This window comes from Colius striatus, chromosome 17 (genome assembly GCF_028858725.1).
Source record: "Colius striatus isolate bColStr4 chromosome 17, bColStr4.1.hap1, whole genome shotgun sequence".
In the NCBI taxonomy this organism is placed as follows: Eukaryota; Metazoa; Chordata; class Aves; order Coliiformes; family Coliidae; genus Colius; species Colius striatus.
In genome coordinates, this window is record NC_084775.1 from 8,929,203 (window position 1) to 8,947,969 (window position 18,767).

At 37.4% G+C, this 18,767-nt stretch overlaps 1 protein-coding gene across 1 annotated transcript; it reads left to right on the forward strand.

Moving 5' to 3' along the window:
- Window positions 1-18,257, forward strand: DGCR8 (DGCR8 microprocessor complex subunit). The gene is made up of 14 exons (XM_062009788.1): window positions 1-130; window positions 3,822-4,820; window positions 5,267-5,429; window positions 6,892-7,034; window positions 7,649-7,931; window positions 9,549-9,746; window positions 11,010-11,111; window positions 11,719-11,817; window positions 12,211-12,293; window positions 13,420-13,520; window positions 13,955-14,061; window positions 14,281-14,408; window positions 14,847-14,960; window positions 15,289-18,257. Exons 2-14 carry the CDS (start codon window positions 4,098-4,100, stop codon window positions 15,370-15,372), a joined length of 2,328 nt encoding a protein of 775 aa, XP_061865772.1. The 5' UTR covers window positions 1-130; window positions 3,822-4,097; the 3' UTR covers window positions 15,373-18,257.
- Window positions 18,258-18,767: the final 510 nt, after the last annotated feature.

Below are 18,767 nucleotides of genomic sequence, written 5' to 3' on the forward strand. Positions count from 1 at the left end.
GGGGCGCCTCGGAGCAGGCGTTTAAAGATGGCGGCAGCGGCGCGGAGTGAGGGGCGGTTTTGATGAGACGGCCCACTTCGCCCTCCCCCGGGTTCGAGGAGGAGCGGCAGAGGCACCAGGAATGGCTCAGGTGGGTCCTGGCCCCGTGGGGCGACGGGGAAGGCGTCTGCGAGGAGGTCTGCGCTGGCGATAGCTCCTCCGTCCCCATAGGCCGCGGCGCTGCGGGGCCGTCCGGGCCGCCGCGCTCCTCACCGCCTGTGTTGCGCGTTCTCTCCACATCCGGCGGCGCCGCGAGGCGGGAGCCCTGAGGAGACTTTTCCCCGAGCAGTGGGGGCGAATGCACCGACGTGCTATTGCTCGAGCGGGTGGAGGGCTGCTCTCCCCAGCGGCTGTTGCCGTGCGGCACTTCCCCCTGGAGCGTCCCGTTCTCAGAGGTGGTGTTTTGTTGTGTTTGGGCGCGGGAGGTGGTGTGGTTTTCTTTTTGTTTCCCACTCTTTCCTCAGCCACCTCGCTCCCGACGTAAAATTGCATTCGGGGTACTAGAAAGAAAGGAACGCCACGTCTTTTTACCTTTCGCATACCCCCTTGTTAGTGGGATGATAGGGAGCACCCACGCTGGCATGAGTTTTTACACCGAATCGTGTGCATATCTTAGAGTAAAGGGAGGGCGAGAGGGAGGATTTCCGCTGGACGCGCCCTTTAATACAAGAGAGTGTGTCTCGCCTCCTGTACAAAGTTGGGAGACGGTGGTGTATGTGTGTGAGTGCCCATTCACTGCCTGGGGTTTTTTGGAGTTATGGTACGCAGGGATAGTGAAGATAGGTGGTCCATAACTTTCAAGATTATTATTCATCTGTTCAATCTATTAATAGTGCAGTTTTCTCTATTTTTCTCTAAATTATCTAATTCAATTTTCGGAAGGTTTATTTTCCTAACTTGCTTTGATGTTTCTGGATGGAAAAATAGAGTTCTGTGTGGCACACCTCTTTTCCTTAGGCTTCAGGATTATCTATAAAGTCTGTTTGCCCTCTTGAGAGAGTGAGGCCCTAAACATTGAGGCATAATTCCCTCATACAGGCTTGTCTAAGTAATTCTTTTAGATTTCATCTTTTCTGTCTTTCTCTTCCCCTTAGATATCAGGTATTTGAAATTCTTACAGGTTTTGTTGTGTTGGTTGTTTTGGGTTGGTTTTTTCCAGCTTTTGATATAAAGGACATATTGTATCATCCGTTGGCAAGAAAGTACGTGGGAATTGGACTTGTGTGACTCTTCTTCTTCTGGGCTTTTTGTAGGTTATAGGAAGGTATTGTAGCTGGCTGTAACTGTAGAGCTGCCAGACTCTGTTATCTTACCCTAGGGATGTGGCAGGTTCATGGGTAGAAATACAAAAGCTAGTTTGAACTCATCCTTGGCCTAGTAATTTTTAATAGTAGTATGCATACTGAGTAGCAGACAAGCTCTGAGAGTGATTTGGTGTACTGTTGATTATTTCAAGGCCAACAAGAAGGGGAAGACAGCAAGAATCCTACTGTTATTCTATTCAAGCACTTAACATCATTTCTCCAAAGAGCGGAGGTGTAGTATCAGCTAGCTACCAAAGCTAGGCAGGTAAAGATTTAATGTCTTGTGTTTTGACATCAGTGATGTTAAAACACTCTTTAGTGTAGGAGCAGGATGTGTCAGGGATACGGGAACTGCATTCAAGATTATGTTTTATAATTTGTCAAGCATGGTCTTTCTAGTTGGGCTGGATGACATCTTGGTCACGTGGCAACCTAGCACTCTTTCAGATTCTGGAATACTAATTTCAGTATTTAATTTCTGTGTAAATTACTTCTGTTTGAACTTTTCAGGAGTCTTCTAGAGACTCAAAGGTGGGAAAATTGGTTAATTGGGCATTTAGTTTCCTGGAGATAGTGGTCTTTTACTATAACTTTGATTGTTTTGTTCAGAACTAACGATGAAGACAATAATGATTTATTGTGTTAAAATTCCTTGTTCACATTATTTTGTTTTATATTCTGAAGATGAGGAATAGGGAAGTTTATTAGACAAATATATTTCTAGAGATGTTCTGTATAACACCATATGTTTAAGAAGCTGTTGAGAGAAGAAGGAATTGATCACTGCTTGGATGATTGTGTGATCATCTTGTAGGACGGAATGGATTTAAATATATAGAATTACTCGTCTTACTGGTGAATGAACTGTTTTTTGTTCTGAAATATATATTTGTATCAGAGAAGATATGGGATTATTTCTCTTATCAGAAGATATATTTCTTATATAAAAATGGAATCTTTTTTCCTTAGTAACTCTACAGTGCGTGTCAAGCTCAGCATATTGAATGTGTTCTTGTTTTGAGTGTATCTTTAAAAAAATCAAAACAAACACCAACAGGAAATATGATTCGTTTTTCTGCCCCAGCAAAACTTTCTTTATTACCAGATCACTGAAGTAAGAGTTTACTGTGTTGTATATTTTATTTTTTTCCAGCTTCCAGGTAGGTAGCTCCTGTGTGGTGTTGAATGTTAAGTGATTCCGTTTAACTCCTGATTCCCAACTTCCTTCCTTGTCTCAGTTGGTGTTTGGATGTTGCTATTGGTTTGTTTTGTGTGGACTGGTGTAGAGAGTATTGGCTTCTCCAAGTCCCTCATTGATAACCCAACCATTCTGCCCCATCACCTTCAAATGTTACACAGTGACACTAAGGACTGGAAGCTTGTTTTTTCTAGAATACTTGGATAGACTTTCTCTGCTACATGATAATACTTTAAGCAGAGCAGGTTCAGCCAACTGGCTGTCTTGGGCAGAGTAACACTGCTTTATTTCTAGTGGTTAGGAAGATTTAAGCCAAATTTGGGGCTACATGGAGGGACTTAGAGAAACCAAAATAGCAGGTAAGAATTTATGCTTTGTTTCCCCAGGTGCTTGTAGTCCTGCACACATGACAAAGGTATAATTGAAAAAGCCATCATAGACGTGGTAGAAAGAGCCTACTTAAAGGGAGAAAAAAGAAACCAAACTAAAACTCGCCAACAAAAATAAAGAAAACCAAAGCATCTTCCCCACACCCTCAGTAAAATTTCTTACAGCAATTTAATATTTTTGCCAGGTTAGAATGACCTAAAATATTGAGTTCTAAATGCTCTCCAGGATTAAATTGACCTTTAATGCTGTGTATCTAGATGTGAATTCCTCAGGAAAAACAAATATATAGTCCCATAATAGCATGGAATGTAATATCAGATGTCTAATATCTGGTTATCCAGAGTAATTTTATGTGAGTTTTTAGTAAATTCCCTGTTAAAACTTGCAGTGAGATTTTGAAAATGTCGAAAAACTTTAAACTGTCAAGAAGCCAAGTGTCTTGTAAGACCATAGTTGTAAAATCTTGATGCTTTTGCAGATTGTCTTAAACTCTAAGTTAATTGTCTTGTATGGGTAAGTATGACTGTAACCCCAGGTTATTTCAAATAATGTCAGAATCCCCCCAAAATGCACAGGTTTCAGTTTGACCGCTATAAATGCCATGTTTAATGCCTTGTCTGCTAACTGAGCAGAGGTAGTTAACAAATTATACAGGCAACCATGTGCTATTAAATTCTTCTGCTGGTGTATAGATCAAGCAGTGAAGCTATTCTGATTTCAGCCACAATCAAATGGATATCAAGATACCCTGCCTTTTTTACTGTGAAAATGTCTACTACTCTTCTACTTGAAATTTATGCTGGACGAGTGTCATTTGTTTTCTTTTTCGCCTGGGATACTATTTCCTTTTTTTTGTGACAAAGGTCTTGTATCTTTTTTTCTTTTTGTAGGTTGACAGAAGAAAGGGAGACCTGCTTGTCCAATGAAGATGCAGTCTTAGTCTTCAGCTATTTAAGCTGAATGCATTGTGATTTCCAATAATTGAGACAGTGATTCTGAAAGCTGTCTACATTAATGAAAAGAACAATGTAGTCAGCTTAACTGAATCATCAGTGTTGCATATTGAATAGAACATGATAAACCAATCTTGACGGACTTACGCATGTTAGGAATATAGATATAAGCATTTATTAAAGCATTGTTTTTTTAAAACAGTAGTTTTAAAAATGGAGAAATATGAAAATGCACCACCCCTCCCTAAAGAACCTGCAAGAGAAATGAATGTGGAGAATCATACTTGTCCCCCACCTCTGCCGCCTAATGAACAGCCTCCACCACCTCCCCTGCAAACGTCCAGTGACGCAGAGGTAATGGACGTTGGCTCTGGTGGTGATGGACAGTCAGATACCCCTGCTGGGGACACGCACAGTACCTGCAGAACACAGCTTCTCACAAAGGGATCTGCCTGCTACAAAAGTCGTCTTATAATAGACCCTAACAATAGTGACCAAAGCCCAAGAACTGCTCGTCATGCACCGTCAGTTCGAAAGTTCACCCCAGATCTTAAGTTACTTAAAGATGTAAAGATTAGTGTTAGCTTTACAGAAAGCTGCAAAAGCAAAGATAGGAAAGTTCTGTACACTGGAGTTGAGCAGGATTATAAGGCAGATACAGATTTTGGTGTTAATAATGTCAATGGGGATTTGTATGTTTGTCCTTTTGGTGGTAGTAATGGTAAAGTAGTAGGAACAGGGGGTGAAAATGATGACAAGAAGGATGATGAAAATGATGTTGATCAGGAAAAGAGAGTGGAATATGCAGTTCTGGATGAGCTAGAAGATTTTACCGACAATTTGATGGAAATAGATGAAGAAGGAGGAGGGTTCACATCTAAAGCAATCGTTCAAAGAGATAAAGTGGATGAAGAAACCTTGAATTACTCGTATGAGGTAAGTAAATCCACAGGATTCTGATGGGTAAGAGGCTTCAAAGTGTCTAGTAAAAATAAGTGTGTGAAGATGTTCACTACAATAGTCTCTTCTAGAAATGTGCAATACCGAGTCAAAAACTCAGCATTTTCAGAGATGGCGCTTTGGTTGGAAACTTTTGTAAATTGGTCAAACTTCTGAGTCATGTAGCAGCTTCTATAGTCTTGTTAAAAAATAACAATTAAAAGGATTCTTAAATTATTGCAGGTCTTTCCATCCTGAAAAAAATACCAGTTCTCACTTAAAAAAATTATTTTCTTATTTTTCAGTCTTTTTACTGAAAACATTGGAAATTTCTAGTTTCCCTCTCTGTGGAATAACATAGAGAAGATGTATACCTTTTCTTTGCAAGGGGAAAGGGAAGTTAGTAGGCCCAGCAGGATAGTGTCTGACAAAGTCTCTTTCAGGATGACTTTGATAATGATGTGGATGCTCTGCTGGAAGAGGGTCTTCGAGCACCCAAAACAAGGAGACTAGAAAATGAGAAATATGGTGGTGAAAGTGATCATCAGTCTGATGGAGAAACAAGTGTGCAGCCAATGATGACCAAAATAAAAACTGTACTTAAGAGTAAGTTAATGTTTGTTAAATACCTGGGGGTTTTTATGTGTGACTTATGTCTTTAAAACAAAAGTCTATCAGCAAGCAAATATTAGGATAGCAATTCTTGCAAAATAGTTAATATGTTACAGAATTCTATTGTTTGAAGACTTCTTGCTATAGGATATCGGGAATCTTTTTGTTTGGAGGTATTTTTTCATGTTTCTGAACAATCAAGTTGATTTGGGGGAGTGCTTTTGATCTTTATCTGTTGTATGAAGTGAGAGTATATTCTGGTATGTGGATTTGTGAAAAATTATGAGGAATGTTACCTTAGTGCTGGGGAGATGAACAAGGATGATACTTTTTTTTTTGTCTGCAATACTGTGAAACAGATGAAAAAGTCCACAATGATTACAGTCTTCCTACTTTATATAATTTCTGTTGTTAAAATTGCTCTGTATGAAGTCTTTATGCATGCAGTATTAGATGAAAAAAATCAATAGGAAACTCAGTGACTTACATTTATCCATTTTCATCATGTAAATGTTACAAACCCCTAATAGGGAAGAGCTGTGAATGTGAACCAGTCCAGAAGAATGTAACTGGAAATAGACTGAGTCAGAATTAAAAGTTGAACCTGCTTTAGAGGAGTATTTTGAAGCTTCACTATATTCTGACATAATAAACCAAACAATTATTTTCTTAAATTGTCTACTAACACGGGAAGCTCCTAGCTGAGTCTGGTCTCTGATTTCTGATGTAGGGAGTAATGAGACCTTTCTCTCCTTTCTGGAACAGAAAGGAGTGAGGCCTTGTAATATTGTGAGCATAAATGTTTTACTGCAGTATGGTTTCTTTTGCTATGTGATTCCTCATATTGGCTTATTGTACTCTAATTTCAGTCTTGTTTTCTGGAAGAAGTACTGTTCTTGATGACTAACGTTTGAATATAAAAGCTCATAGACTTGATCCTGGTTTGTATTGTGCTTACACTGAAAAATATAATCAGAAAGCCTTAACTTACAACCTAATTCATTGCTGGCTGTTTGGGCCTGTGGTCTAGTGATACCTGAATGCAGATTTATCTGCAGTTACCAGTGGAAGCGGTTTTAATGGAAAACTCAGTTTCAAAAGCCAGTGTAGTTTTTCCAGTAACTATTGTGGTGCTTATGGTGATGATAATACAGAAAGAACACCGAAGAAAAAATTCGCTGGTGAAATGCACAAATTGGTCTTTATAAAAATTAGTACTGTTGCTTTTCACTTGAAACCATAATGGAATCTTTAATTTTGTAGCATTTAACGTGGGTTAGGAGCATATTCCTTTTTGTTAAAGCAAAACAAAAATAATTTTATAAACATTTTAGTCTTGTTTCAGTATCATTTTATCCTTTGAGACGGAAAAAGCAATAAAAAAATAAAAACCTTGATCCTTTCTCTGTTCTTCTAAGCAGTCTGTTCAAGTTTAAAGCCATTCTTTGCTTTAAAGGTCGTGGCCGCCCTCCTACAGAACCTTTGCCAGATGGATGGATCATGACATTCCATAACTCAGGCATTCCTGTATATCTGCACAGAGAATCTAGAGTTGTTACCTGGTCTAGACCTTATTTCTTGGGAACAGGAAGCATAAGGGTGAGAGCTGTCAGTTACTTAAATACTGAACAAGATACTCAATTTCTGCATCTACTTCTTTGCAGTGTTAGAATTGGGGTACTTGAAAAATAAACTCTTTTGCTTCTGAAAATATGGTAGGATTTATCTTGCAGTGTTTTGGTTTTCCATTTTTTAAATGAGTTCGGGCAGTTGAAGTGAATGAGGTGGTCTTGTTTGGTGCCTTCATTGTTCTAGCATATGGCTGCAAAATGTTTGTTCAACCATGAAAAATGTTTAGATGATTTATTTATATCTGTAAATGTGAACTGTTGCTTATGTTCAACATTTACAGAAGTAAGCACGTGACATTGACGAACCCAAGTAATCTGCATAGATTTCATTTAATGTAATGGGCTTAAACCTCAAGAATGCTCAATGGACTTCAGTGTGTAGTGGCATGTAGTGTTAGACAGTGCCAAGATAGTACAGGGGTAGATGCACTCAGATCGTGAGTAGATTAAGATTGCTGACTGAACTGAAGCTCCAGCTTAGACAAGATAAAAGTAACTTCCATATTGATTATATCTTTTGGGTTTGAGTTTTGGTTTTGGTGACCTTGAGGCACTGAAACCTTCTGTATTTTCTATTTGCAGAAACATGATCCTCCCCTTACTAGCATTCCCTGCTTGCATTACAAAAAAATGAAGGAAAATGAGGAAAGGGAACAAAACAATGACATAACTCCAAATGGGGAAGTATCACCTGTAAAGCACCTAGATAAATCTTCAGAACTGGACTGTCAAACAGAAGAACCAGATTCTACTGCTGCTGATTCTGGGCCTTTAGATGACAAAGACCCCTCAGGGGGAGATGCAGCACAAGGAGCCTTAGGACAAGTTAAGGCCAAAGTTGAAGTATGTAAAGATGAATCTGTAGGTATGTATGGAACGTGGAGTCTTCTCTTGGCTGCAGTTGTGGTAGTGGCATTTGGTATACATAAGCTTTATGCCACCCATAGGAAATGAGTAATACCTTGTCTGATATAAGTGCTCCGTTGTCTTTGCATGGTTTTTTTTGTATGCAGAGATCTGGAGAAACAGATCCGGTATTAGAAATCGGTGTTAATTTTAGCAGGAAGAGAAATAGAGTGGGGATTTTTGCTAAAGGCTTGAGAGTCCATGTGCAAAGATCTTCCATGAAAAAGAAAATGTGGAAGTTTTGGAATTTTATTCCTGTAGACTTTATCTCTGTTTAAGAATCAACTAAGTTGATGTGAACATTGCTATTGTCAAGTGTGTTTGTGTGACTTGTTTAAATAGGCTTTTCTATTCAGTCTTTATATTGGCTGAATTATATCTATTTTCAGTATGATCTCTTAAGATAAATGGTGTAGTTAAACTAAATTTGCATATTTGTACAAGCCTAGCAGAGGAAGTAATGCAAATATAATTGCACTCATGCAAAGGGATCTGATGCTTCATTATTCTATTTATGCAAATCTAATGGCTTTTACGCAAAAAGCTGCCTAAAGGAGTCATGCCAAACTTACTGCCAAACTAACAGAGGAGCTTGGAGAGGAAGCTTGTGTGCCACAACTACATACACAGGAGTACCCTCCATATATTGCTACTCCAAGTATTGATATGGATTGTAGACTAGAACTCATCTTTTTAGTGTTCAGATATAAGACTTTGGCCTTGTTGTTACATGTGTCTCAGTCCAAAAAACATGGAAAATTTTAAGAGGAAAATCATCAATGTTTAACAGTAAAACTAAAACCAGTGAACACTTACTTTCTGTGTGAAGTTCACCTGTCTATCTCTCTCTTTAAATAGGATCTGAAAAAAATATAGAATGATCAAGTATAAACATGACTTCCATTTGGAATTCTTTGTGAAAGGAAGCAATACCAGCAGCTTGCTTTTGTTTGTTTACATCTTGGGATGCTACTGTTTGTTTTTCCTGATTGATTATATCTGCAGAAATATCCTATAAAGGAGAAGCAGCTGTACTTCCAAGGGAAACTGTGCTTTTAGTACTGTGAATGTGATAAATTCTGTTTAGGTGCCAGCGGATATTGATGGAGTTCGTAGAACATCATTATATAGTGTTTAATGGTACACAAGAATAATACACATGAATAAATACACAGTAATTGTCAGTTTTGTATTCAGGAGACTGAGGCTAATGTCATAATGAACTGTTGCTGTATACCTTGCTTCAGGTACTGAGAAAGACGAACAGCTCCTAGCATTTTGTTATCAGTTATGTTGGACATTATGCTGGTTAAGGCTTAGTAAAAATCTTCAGGTGATAAAGTGCTCTTTTCTTTTTGGAGGGTTTTGTTTTCCAGTTTGCACAAATATTTTGCATTTGACCCAGTAACACGTAAACTTGCAATTAGCGTTGTTGGTGTAAAATCACATCCTAGCTTGGGTGTCTCACATTTGCTTCTGGTCTGACAAACCAATTAAAGCCTTTAAAACAGGGAAGGAGTGAACTTAATGCTGCTCAGTGGTAAAGCAGAGGGAATAACTTGCTTGTGTTTCTTAGATCTGGAAGATTTTAGACATTACCTGGAGAAGCGTTTTGACTTCGAACAAGTTACTGTAAAAAAATTCAGAACCTGGGCTGAGAGACGGCAGTTCAACCGCGAAATGAAGCGCAAGCAGGCAGAGTCTGAGCGGCCTATCCTGCCTGCCAACCAGAAACTCATTACCTTGTCTGTGCAAGATGCACCTACAAAGAAAGGTTAGTTGGTCTATCTGTAGTTCAGATATTCTGTATCAAAGACTAACTCCAGTTCTAAACTTGACTTCACAAAAGAAAAAATAAGTTAAAAAAAAATCCTATAAAGAGTCCATTTTTTCTTGTTCTAGCTTTCTTTGTTCTTGGAGCCATCATATCACAGAGTAAAGGAAAAATACTTGCTATTAAAAAGAGTAATTCCTAAGTGACACAATTTTTATTTAAGATTTCAGTCCTGGTAACTGCTTACTACCTTCAGCAACTTGTTACTGAAAATACACCTGCCTAGTCACTCAGTGCTACTGCCTTCTCAGATCTATGCTGGGTCTAAGTGGTCCCAAATTAGAGAGGACTGGTTACAGATGCCAGATTGATCCAGATAAAAAGCGACAATTAAAAATTTGAAGGTGTTTGACAGCTATAGTTAAAGAACTGTGTGTGCACTTGTGTCCTGTGGAGTGAGGAGTGGGTATGATGACTGATGAGAACCTGGAGGAGTTTGCTCTTGTCTATATTGGCTGTGTAGCCATAGTAGTGTAACTGCAGTCTGGTATTAAAAATGTCCATAGGCCTGTGATTTGGCGTTTGTTCTTGTTCTGTACATTTTCATGTTTCTGGGTTTCTTCTCTTTAGCAGAGTTAAGACTTATGAGTTTCATATTGACCATTCCCTGTTCCAGGAAGATGCAGCTGAATTTTTAGTTAATACACTTCATATTAAATTCTAGGTTTAAAGTCACATTGAAACTAACTAAGATATAGGGAGTTATTAAATCTTAACATTTTCTCCCATACTGTGCCAGCTGAAGCAAGGTTTGTGCTCTTGTCTAACAACACTTGCAGGAAAAAACCTACTTTCAAATAAAAAGAGTACATTCAGGGCAAGGGGGTGTTATGTGCCTTGCTCAAAGAGATTTTTTTTGAGGGGAGGAAAAAAAACCCCAGTGAATCTGGTTTGTGGATTTGAAGCCTACAAGAGGATTTCTAATTAATGTTAGCTGTCAAAAGTGTTGTGTGTGGAGGTCCAGAGGCGATAGGACTGCAAATATTAAACAGTGAATATTTGAATTAGCTGATAGAAATTTCTAAAATGGACTTTGAGGTCATAATTAATTATCCATGTCTGATTCACCAGCATTACATTTTATTTAAGCAGACACTTATCCCCTGGAGCCTGTGATTGATTTATTTGTTTGTAGTAGATATTGTCTTTTAAAGACTGGAACTAATTAGCTGTCTTCCCTTCCTCCTGCATCTCTTTTTGTAGAATTTGTCATTAATCCCAATGGGAAATCTGAAGTTTGCATACTGCATGAATATATGCAACGAGTCCTAAAGGTTCGCCCTGTTTACAATTTCTTTGAATGTGGTAAGTCCATTAAGTTTTTTTTAGTCAGCTGTGTTACAAAGGGCTTATCTCATGCTTTTGTATATTAAGAAGGAAAATCAAACAATGGACATTTTTCTTAGGGAATATCTTGAAGATCTATGATGAGTCAAATTCTAGCTAGGAATTGTTTTCTGTATTTTAAGCATCCAAGGAATTACAAGTCAGGCATCTTAGTTCAGTGTGGAATCTATAAGAATTCAGAATTACGTTACTCTTTTGTATGTGTTATATGATATACCTGACTTTCAGTAGTACAATGTGTAGCTCTTGTATCTGCACTCTGTTAGTGCAAAAAATTTGGAATTAAAGTTCAAATTCTGGCAGATTATAAGTGATCTTTTTAAAAGTTGTTCATCTATAAGAGTGAAGTACATAGGGGTAAATCTCTCCTAGTGGAAAATTTAGTTTTTTCATGTACTGGAAGAAACAATTGTTCAGTCTTTCTGAAGAGTGGATAATTTCCATCCCTATTGAAGTTGAAATGAAGAAAATTCATCTCAATAGTGGTGGTATTTCATGATCATGATGATTATTTTACATAGGAAGTTCTGAAAAGCTCTCTTTTTCTTTCCTCTTCCATTTCCAGAGAACCCAAGTGAACCTTTTGGAGCCTCAGTGATTATTGATGGAGTAACTTACGGGGCAGGAACTGCCAGCAGCAAAAAACTTGCCAAGAATAAAGCTGGTAACACTTTTTCTTTCTTACTACTCACTGCTGAATTGTTTATCTGTTTTCATTTCTGCTTTAAAGATGACATATTTGCAATAGTAAGTAGGAATCGTTTTGTTTAATAGCCGAAGAAGGTACACCAGTCTCTTTTTGGTACAAGTGATAAATACTATTGCTGATACTTCTCTGAGAACCCTACATTCCATCATGTACTGGGATAGAAAACTGAAGAAGCTTCAGGTGTTAACTTTCATGTAAACTGTTGATGTATATATACTGAGTCTGTCTCAGTTACTAATGTGAGTGAGTATTTCTAGGGGAGATGTGATGCTTGCTTAAGGAGTGCTTCATTCTGTTGTTTTTCTTTACTATGATTGTTTAAAATAAACATTTCATCACTTTCTGCAGCTCGAGCTACACTGGAAATCCTTATTCCTGACTTTGTTAAACAGACCTCTGAGGAGAAGCCCAAAGACAGTCAAGAACTTGAGGTATTGAACTCTTGCTTGCTAGCTGCCATTATTGGAGTCTGTTTTTAAAAACATTACAACTTCAATGTCAGAGATATTAATGGAAATTCAGATCTATGACAATGAAAATACCCTTTTTTTTCTTTTTTTGTGTCGGAACTGATCAGGCAACTTACTGTGATGCAGTGAACTAGTGTCCTGTTGAAATACCAGGTCACTCACCGAAGACCTGAGATGCTCCAAGATGCTAGAGTTGACTCAACTATCCTGGCTTCCAGAATCCTCTGGTAGCTGCCTTGAAAAGTTCAGAGCTAGGTGCTGTCTGATCTTGTGGTGTTACCTTAAAAGACTGAAAGCTAAAAGTGCCCAAGCTTCTGAGATACTTTCACTGAGCTATGAAAGCTACTTATTGCCAGATCAGATGGATAAAATTGCAGACTTCAAGTAGTGATGTTTGAGAATATAAAAGGAAAAGTTTCTTTAAGTGGAGAGCATGTTCTATACTTTCAGGTACTGGAAATATTAAATAGCTAGTTAATCAGTCATATGTTCACTTTCAATTCAGCATGAAACAGACCATCAGTAAGGAGTAAAAAGAAGTAGTCCTGACCCTGAAAGGAATATTTTCCTTTTTTAAAAAACAGAATGAGTTGGCTTGTACGCTTGCTTTATCTTAAGACTGTATTGTATACCTTACAGTATTGAAATAGTCATTAAGAAAATGCAAACAATTTTTTCCATTGTTTTACAATAAAATATAGGATGTTCCAATAGCTGTTAAGGTTTTCTTTTAATAAACCACAGGGTTTTGGTAAGTAGAAGGTCATAGTTAGTTTAAAAAATAACCTTGTTCTGAGGGAGAGGGGATCATAATGAATTTATAAGTTTGTCATTTTGATGTCCATCTTGCTCAAGGTGAAGTTATAGTTAAAAGGATTATTTAAGTTTATGTCCACAAGTATATGAGTGGAGTGGCAGTTTTAAATTCTGTTAGTCCATACCTCCATTATGGCTTCAGAAATACTTTAAGTGTGAAGCACAGAGTTATGGAATTTATTTAACGTTGCAGAGAGGAAATGAGGATGAAGAACAGCATTAAGGTCTTATATGTGCAAAAGTACAATAACCCTTTTCAATTCCTTTGTAGTATTTTAACCATATCAGTATTGAGGACTCACGGGTATATGAACTCACCAGTAAAGCTGGACTCTTGTCTCCATATCAGATTCTCCATGAGTGCCTTAAAAGGTAAGGCAGAAGAAGGAGCAAATTCTAGTGTGTTCAGGTGTTTGAGTTGGGGCATTCTGTTTCCCGGTTGCTGTCACTGTGTGTCAGTGACTTGGATGTGTGTGTGGGCTGGCCAGGCTTCCTGTGGTTTCTGTGGCTCTAAGAGACATGGTGTGGACTGAGCTAGCTAATCCTGTACCTGCCTTAACTGGTATTTCTGTTTGTACATCTTCTGAGATCAAGATTTAGTTCTAGGACATATAAATATATTGTTTTCTGTTTATACAAACTTGCTTTTCCATTCAAGTCAAGTTACTGATCTAGAAAAGAGCTCTTAAGGTCTTAAAATTTACTGTTGTATCTAATTGCGTTGTAAAGACTGTCAAAGATAACTGCAGCCACTTCAGTTGCTTGCGATTTTACTTAGTACACAATATTGATTTTGTTTGCTCAAGAAACCACGGAATGGGTGATACAACCATAAAGTTTGAAGTGATTCCTGGTAAAAATCAGAAGAGTGAATATGTCATGACTTGTGGCAAGCACACAGTGAGAGGCTGGTGTAAGTACAGTACTTGGTGTGACCTCTGAAAATACCTTCCTTTTTCTCCTGTTCTCATTTGTTATCCATTTTGTAGGTGCTTGTTCACCTATGTAGCTTGTTGCATGCTTACTTGATTATTCTGTGATATCTCAATTTTGAGTAACACAAGTAAACGTTCATGTTCATCGAATTATGTTATGTGCTAGTATTGACACATTTTCATGATTATTTTTACAGGCAAAAACAAAAGAGTGGGGAAACAATTAGCTTCTCAGAAAATCCTACAGCTACTGCATCCACATGTGAAAAATTGGGGCTCTCTTTTGCGTATGTATGGTAGAGAGAATAGCAAGATGGTTAAACAGGTGAACATGGATTTGTTTGATTGCAACCTACCTTGTGATTGTATTTTTGCTTTTCTATTTTTCTGTGATTTTTAATTTAGTTATAACAAAGCTTTAATGGTGTCTGTTCTGGGGTAATCATGTTACTTGCCATCAGGGGAGAGGCAGGATGTGTTTGATGGGTAGTTCTCGACTTTTCTGAAATGATTCTTGTGCCTTCTTTTTGCCAGAACATGAGATGCATGCTTTCATTGACAGTAAGAATTATGTAAATCTTGCATCTTCCAGGTCAAAATTATGTAACCTATTTAATATTTAACTAACTCATGGAAATATATGTTATTATTTAAGGAAATGCAACGATTGCAGATGAAACTTCTACTTCCATGTGTTTTTAACTTCGCTTTTTCTTTTTGTCAAAAAAGCTGATCTCTTATTGCTTATGATTCTGTTTAATAGGAAACATCTGACAAAAGTGTGATAGAACTTCAGCAGTATGCCAAAAAGAACAAGCCAAATCTGCACATCCTGAACAAGTTACAGGAGGAAATGAAAAAACTGGCACAAGAAAGAGTGAGTATATGTGCTTTTGTATTTACAGACTGTAATGCCATGGCTCAGGGCTTAACCAATAATGACAGTTTTTGCTGCTTTTATACAGTAGCTCATGTCAAGAGACCTGTTCAAAACTTTAAGTTAAGGAGGGGCTACTTCTAGATTTTTCCATCCTGTCTTTTAAACTGGTTTACAGCTTAGTAAGTGTATTTTTTGCTTTAGAACTGCTCAGCTGTTCCCCACAATTGACACAAGCTTGACTGAAGCTGTTCAAAATTTAAAACCGTGTTTTATTGTGATATTCTCTTTATGACTGTGTGGTGGGGTTTGTTTCATGTCTGTTTAGGAGGAAACACGAAAGAAACCCAAGATGACAATAGTGGAATCAGCTCAGCCTGGTAGCGAACCTCTCTGTACCGTTGATGTGTAATGAGAAAACTGGGAGCAATAACACAACAGAGGAGATAGATTTTCAACAATTATTTACAAATTGTTTGCTGCAGAATGCAAGATAACTTTTAAAATCCAAGCTGCTTCAGTTATGCATTGTTCTTTTTGCATCATCAGGGCAATACTACTTTTTCCTATTTTCATTTCCTTTTCTTTTTTTAATACCTCTGAAATACGTACGTTTAAAAGATTGATCATGAAGATCTCTATTTGGGCAAATGCACAGAGGACAGGGCATGTTCACACAGGACAAAAACCAATCAAGCACTTTTTCCTAGGAAGCCATCCATGTTGTTTGAAATGGATGTGTTTTAAGGATGAAATTCAGAATATCTGTGTACAGGTTGAAGCTGATATTATATATATATACACATTCATATATATGTATATATAAATGAAATATATGTACATCTTCTTGTATGAACATGCCTAAAACTATTTTTGTGAAAAGTTTTGTTGCATTTCAGCACATAATAATATGCACTGATAAGACACTTTGGTTACAAATACATGGAAGTGATGAGCAATGTTCCTAATGCCATAGGATTAGGCCAGTAATGCTGTCTTTTTGGTTTGTTTTTTGTCTTCTGCCAGGCTTAGCTATCCAAGATCACAGTATGCAGATTTTTTTATTACTTGAAAAGAACAAGTGTACCTGGTAGTGTTAAGAGCAACAGGCTGGATATCTAAAATTACTGGGTTTTATTTTAATTGAAAAGAGCCTGATAGTTTACAAATCAGTTGAAAGGGGAAAACGTGGCCCTACCTATTTGATTAAAACTGTAATTTGAAAAGCTATTTTCAGAGCATGGAGCCAAAATGCAGCTGATGGTGACTGATAGTCTGAAAGTATTTTGCCAATGACATGTTTAAAGACCTTCCGCTCTCTTCTCCCAGCAATAAAACAATTTCTCACTTGTTTGGAGTCAGGATACATCTGACTTGATCAACTAAGTCTTAATTTGCATCATAAAAGCAAAGAATTTTTTACAACCACAACCCAACCCTAAGAAATCTGAAATAACTGCAGCAATTTAGGTTTTTTAAGAAGTTTTTGTTTTTACTTTTTTTTATTACATTTTTGGTTTTTAAAGTGTAACTTCTGCAATGAAAATTAGAATGTAGCTTTGGAATATGACATAGAATAAAGAGTAGAATAAGACCATAACAGGTTATATTGAAATAAGGAAACCACAAATATGCAACTATTATACAATCTTAGGAAACAGGCAGTACTTGCTCTGTCATCTGAGGCTTTATTGGATTAAGCAGGAAGAAGTTATTTTGGCTGTAGGGAAAGCACTGCTGTGTGAGTTTTGTTCTTAATGGGGGATTTTTTACTGAGCAACTGTAGAAAGTCTTCTCCTAGAACCATTTCTGTAGGTTTTTTTCTTCTTCAAGAGACTGAAAGTCAAGCTGGTGGTAGAGCTTCAACGATGTACCCAAGAGTTGTACTGCTGTATTTTACACTCCTACTCCTGAGGAGTGAAAGGTCAGTTCTTTAACTGCTGCAGCTCCTGGTGCCTACCTGGACAGGGATCTAGGGGCTCAAGGGATTTTCTTTTTGTATTGTTTTTAGGGTTTTTTTGATGTGTTTTTTGTTGTTTTTTTAATATGTTACATACAGAGTGCTGCAGTATAATGAATTTAGTGCCTACTGGATTGTAACAATATTGGCATCAGTATTTTAAGACCTCCTCTTAATATCACCCGTTACTATGGGAATATGTGGGTTTTGATTTACATCTCAAACTGATGTTCTCTAGTACGTTGCATATAGTGTTTGAGGTTAAACAGGAGGAGTCTTGGAGTCTTTCCTGTTTCTGTGTTTGAGTGATATGCCCAGAGGTCTCTGCAAATATGAATTAACCCTTTTGTTGTTGTTGTTGTATTTAGCTATTCAGTTTCATGAGGTGTAATCCTGTTATAACAGGATACGGGTAGTTGGAAGACTATACAGAAACTATTATTTAAAGAAGTGGCCTATCTTAAGAAAAAAGAGAAACAGAAAAAACACTGCCTCTGCTTTTTTTTGTATAGCTTTAATAAATCTCCATCTGTTAAAGGGTATAAAATACTGGTGCAGTAGTGACAAGCAGTGATTACTGTTTGTCTCTCTTTTTTGTTGGTTTTTTGAGTTTTCTTTTTTGTTTTGTTTTCATAAAGACAGGGCTTTTATCTTCTATGCCTAAATGTATTACTCTTGTAGGTAGGTTTTACTTCAGCTTATGTGTTTTCAGCAGAAAAATCTGTACTTGGATGGCACTGTAAAAGACAAATCACCCTTGTAGGTCGTCTTATTTTTCTGAAATCAGAATGTCAATGCATTTGCAGGTCACCTGCAGAATATCCATAGATGCCTCGCTTACAAAATTGTTCTTGTTTTTAAGAGGATTGCTGTATTACCTCAGTCTGACACTACCAGAATCACAAGGTGACCATTGCCCTTAATTAAAACACCCAGAGATTTCATTGTGAACCAAAGCCTAGAACGTATATTATGCATTCTAAACAAACACAAACAAACAAAAAAAAGATGGTATTAGACCTTGCTGCAGCCTTTAACTGGAGAGACGTCCAGAAAATAGCGCAATAACTGCTGGAACAAACAACTGCTGTTTATGTCATTGTGAAGTATTCTTGTGTTTTAATGTTTACTATTGTTTGGAGTGTAACGGTCTTGCATTTGCACATAAGCACGAGCTGCTGTGATAGAGGATAGATCATTGCATTAACTTCAGCTTCTGCATGGACACTTACAGTGTGATTCAAGATGTATCCTAAATGTGTCTTGTAACTCGTGTGTGTTTTCTAGGTAATCGGCTGTAAAGGTTTAGATCTTGATTATACGAATGCATAAAACAACCGCTGCTTTTGTCACTGATATTTGTTATTTATCCCTTCTATATCCAAAGGAGGATGGGTATTTTTATAGGGATGGAGTGTATTTTTAAGAACCGTTCCATCCTGTGGGAATTGGGCAGTTTTTGCTTTGCATATTACGTGCTTCTTGACAAAAGTGTGGTATGTTGACCTTAAGGACTAAATTAGTGTGCATTCAAATCTTTATGGTACTGATGGAAAACTTACTGTGACTTCCAGTGACTAGTCGGATGCTACCTATTTACACACCAGTCATCCAGCTTTTTCCTTACATATTTATTAAACAAAACTGATGAAGTAGTTGGGTACTCAGAAGTTTGGGAAGACTTATGCATAAACTTAACTGTTGTATGTAAACTTCCACTTTCCTGTGATGCTGTTAGACTTTACACAAGTATATTTGTAACATCCAAGTATTTAAAAGCATCATGATTATCCTATTAATTCTCTAGACTCTCCTTTGGTTCTGGAGTAAAAAGTTGGGAAGCGATA

Excerpts from the sequence above, each read along its gene's own strand:
- DGCR8 (XM_062009788.1), top strand. The coding sequence starts at position 4,098 with ATGGAGAAATATGAAAATGCACCACCCCTCCCTAAAGAACCTGCAAGA. Across the intron at positions 12,294-13,419 it reads AAGACAGTCAAGAACTTGAG|TATTTTAACCATATCAGTAT; the intron begins GTATTGAACTCT and ends ATTCCTTTGTAG. Across the intron at positions 14,409-14,846 it reads ATAGCAAGATGGTTAAACAG|GAAACATCTGACAAAAGTGT; the intron begins GTGAACATGGAT and ends TCTGTTTAATAG.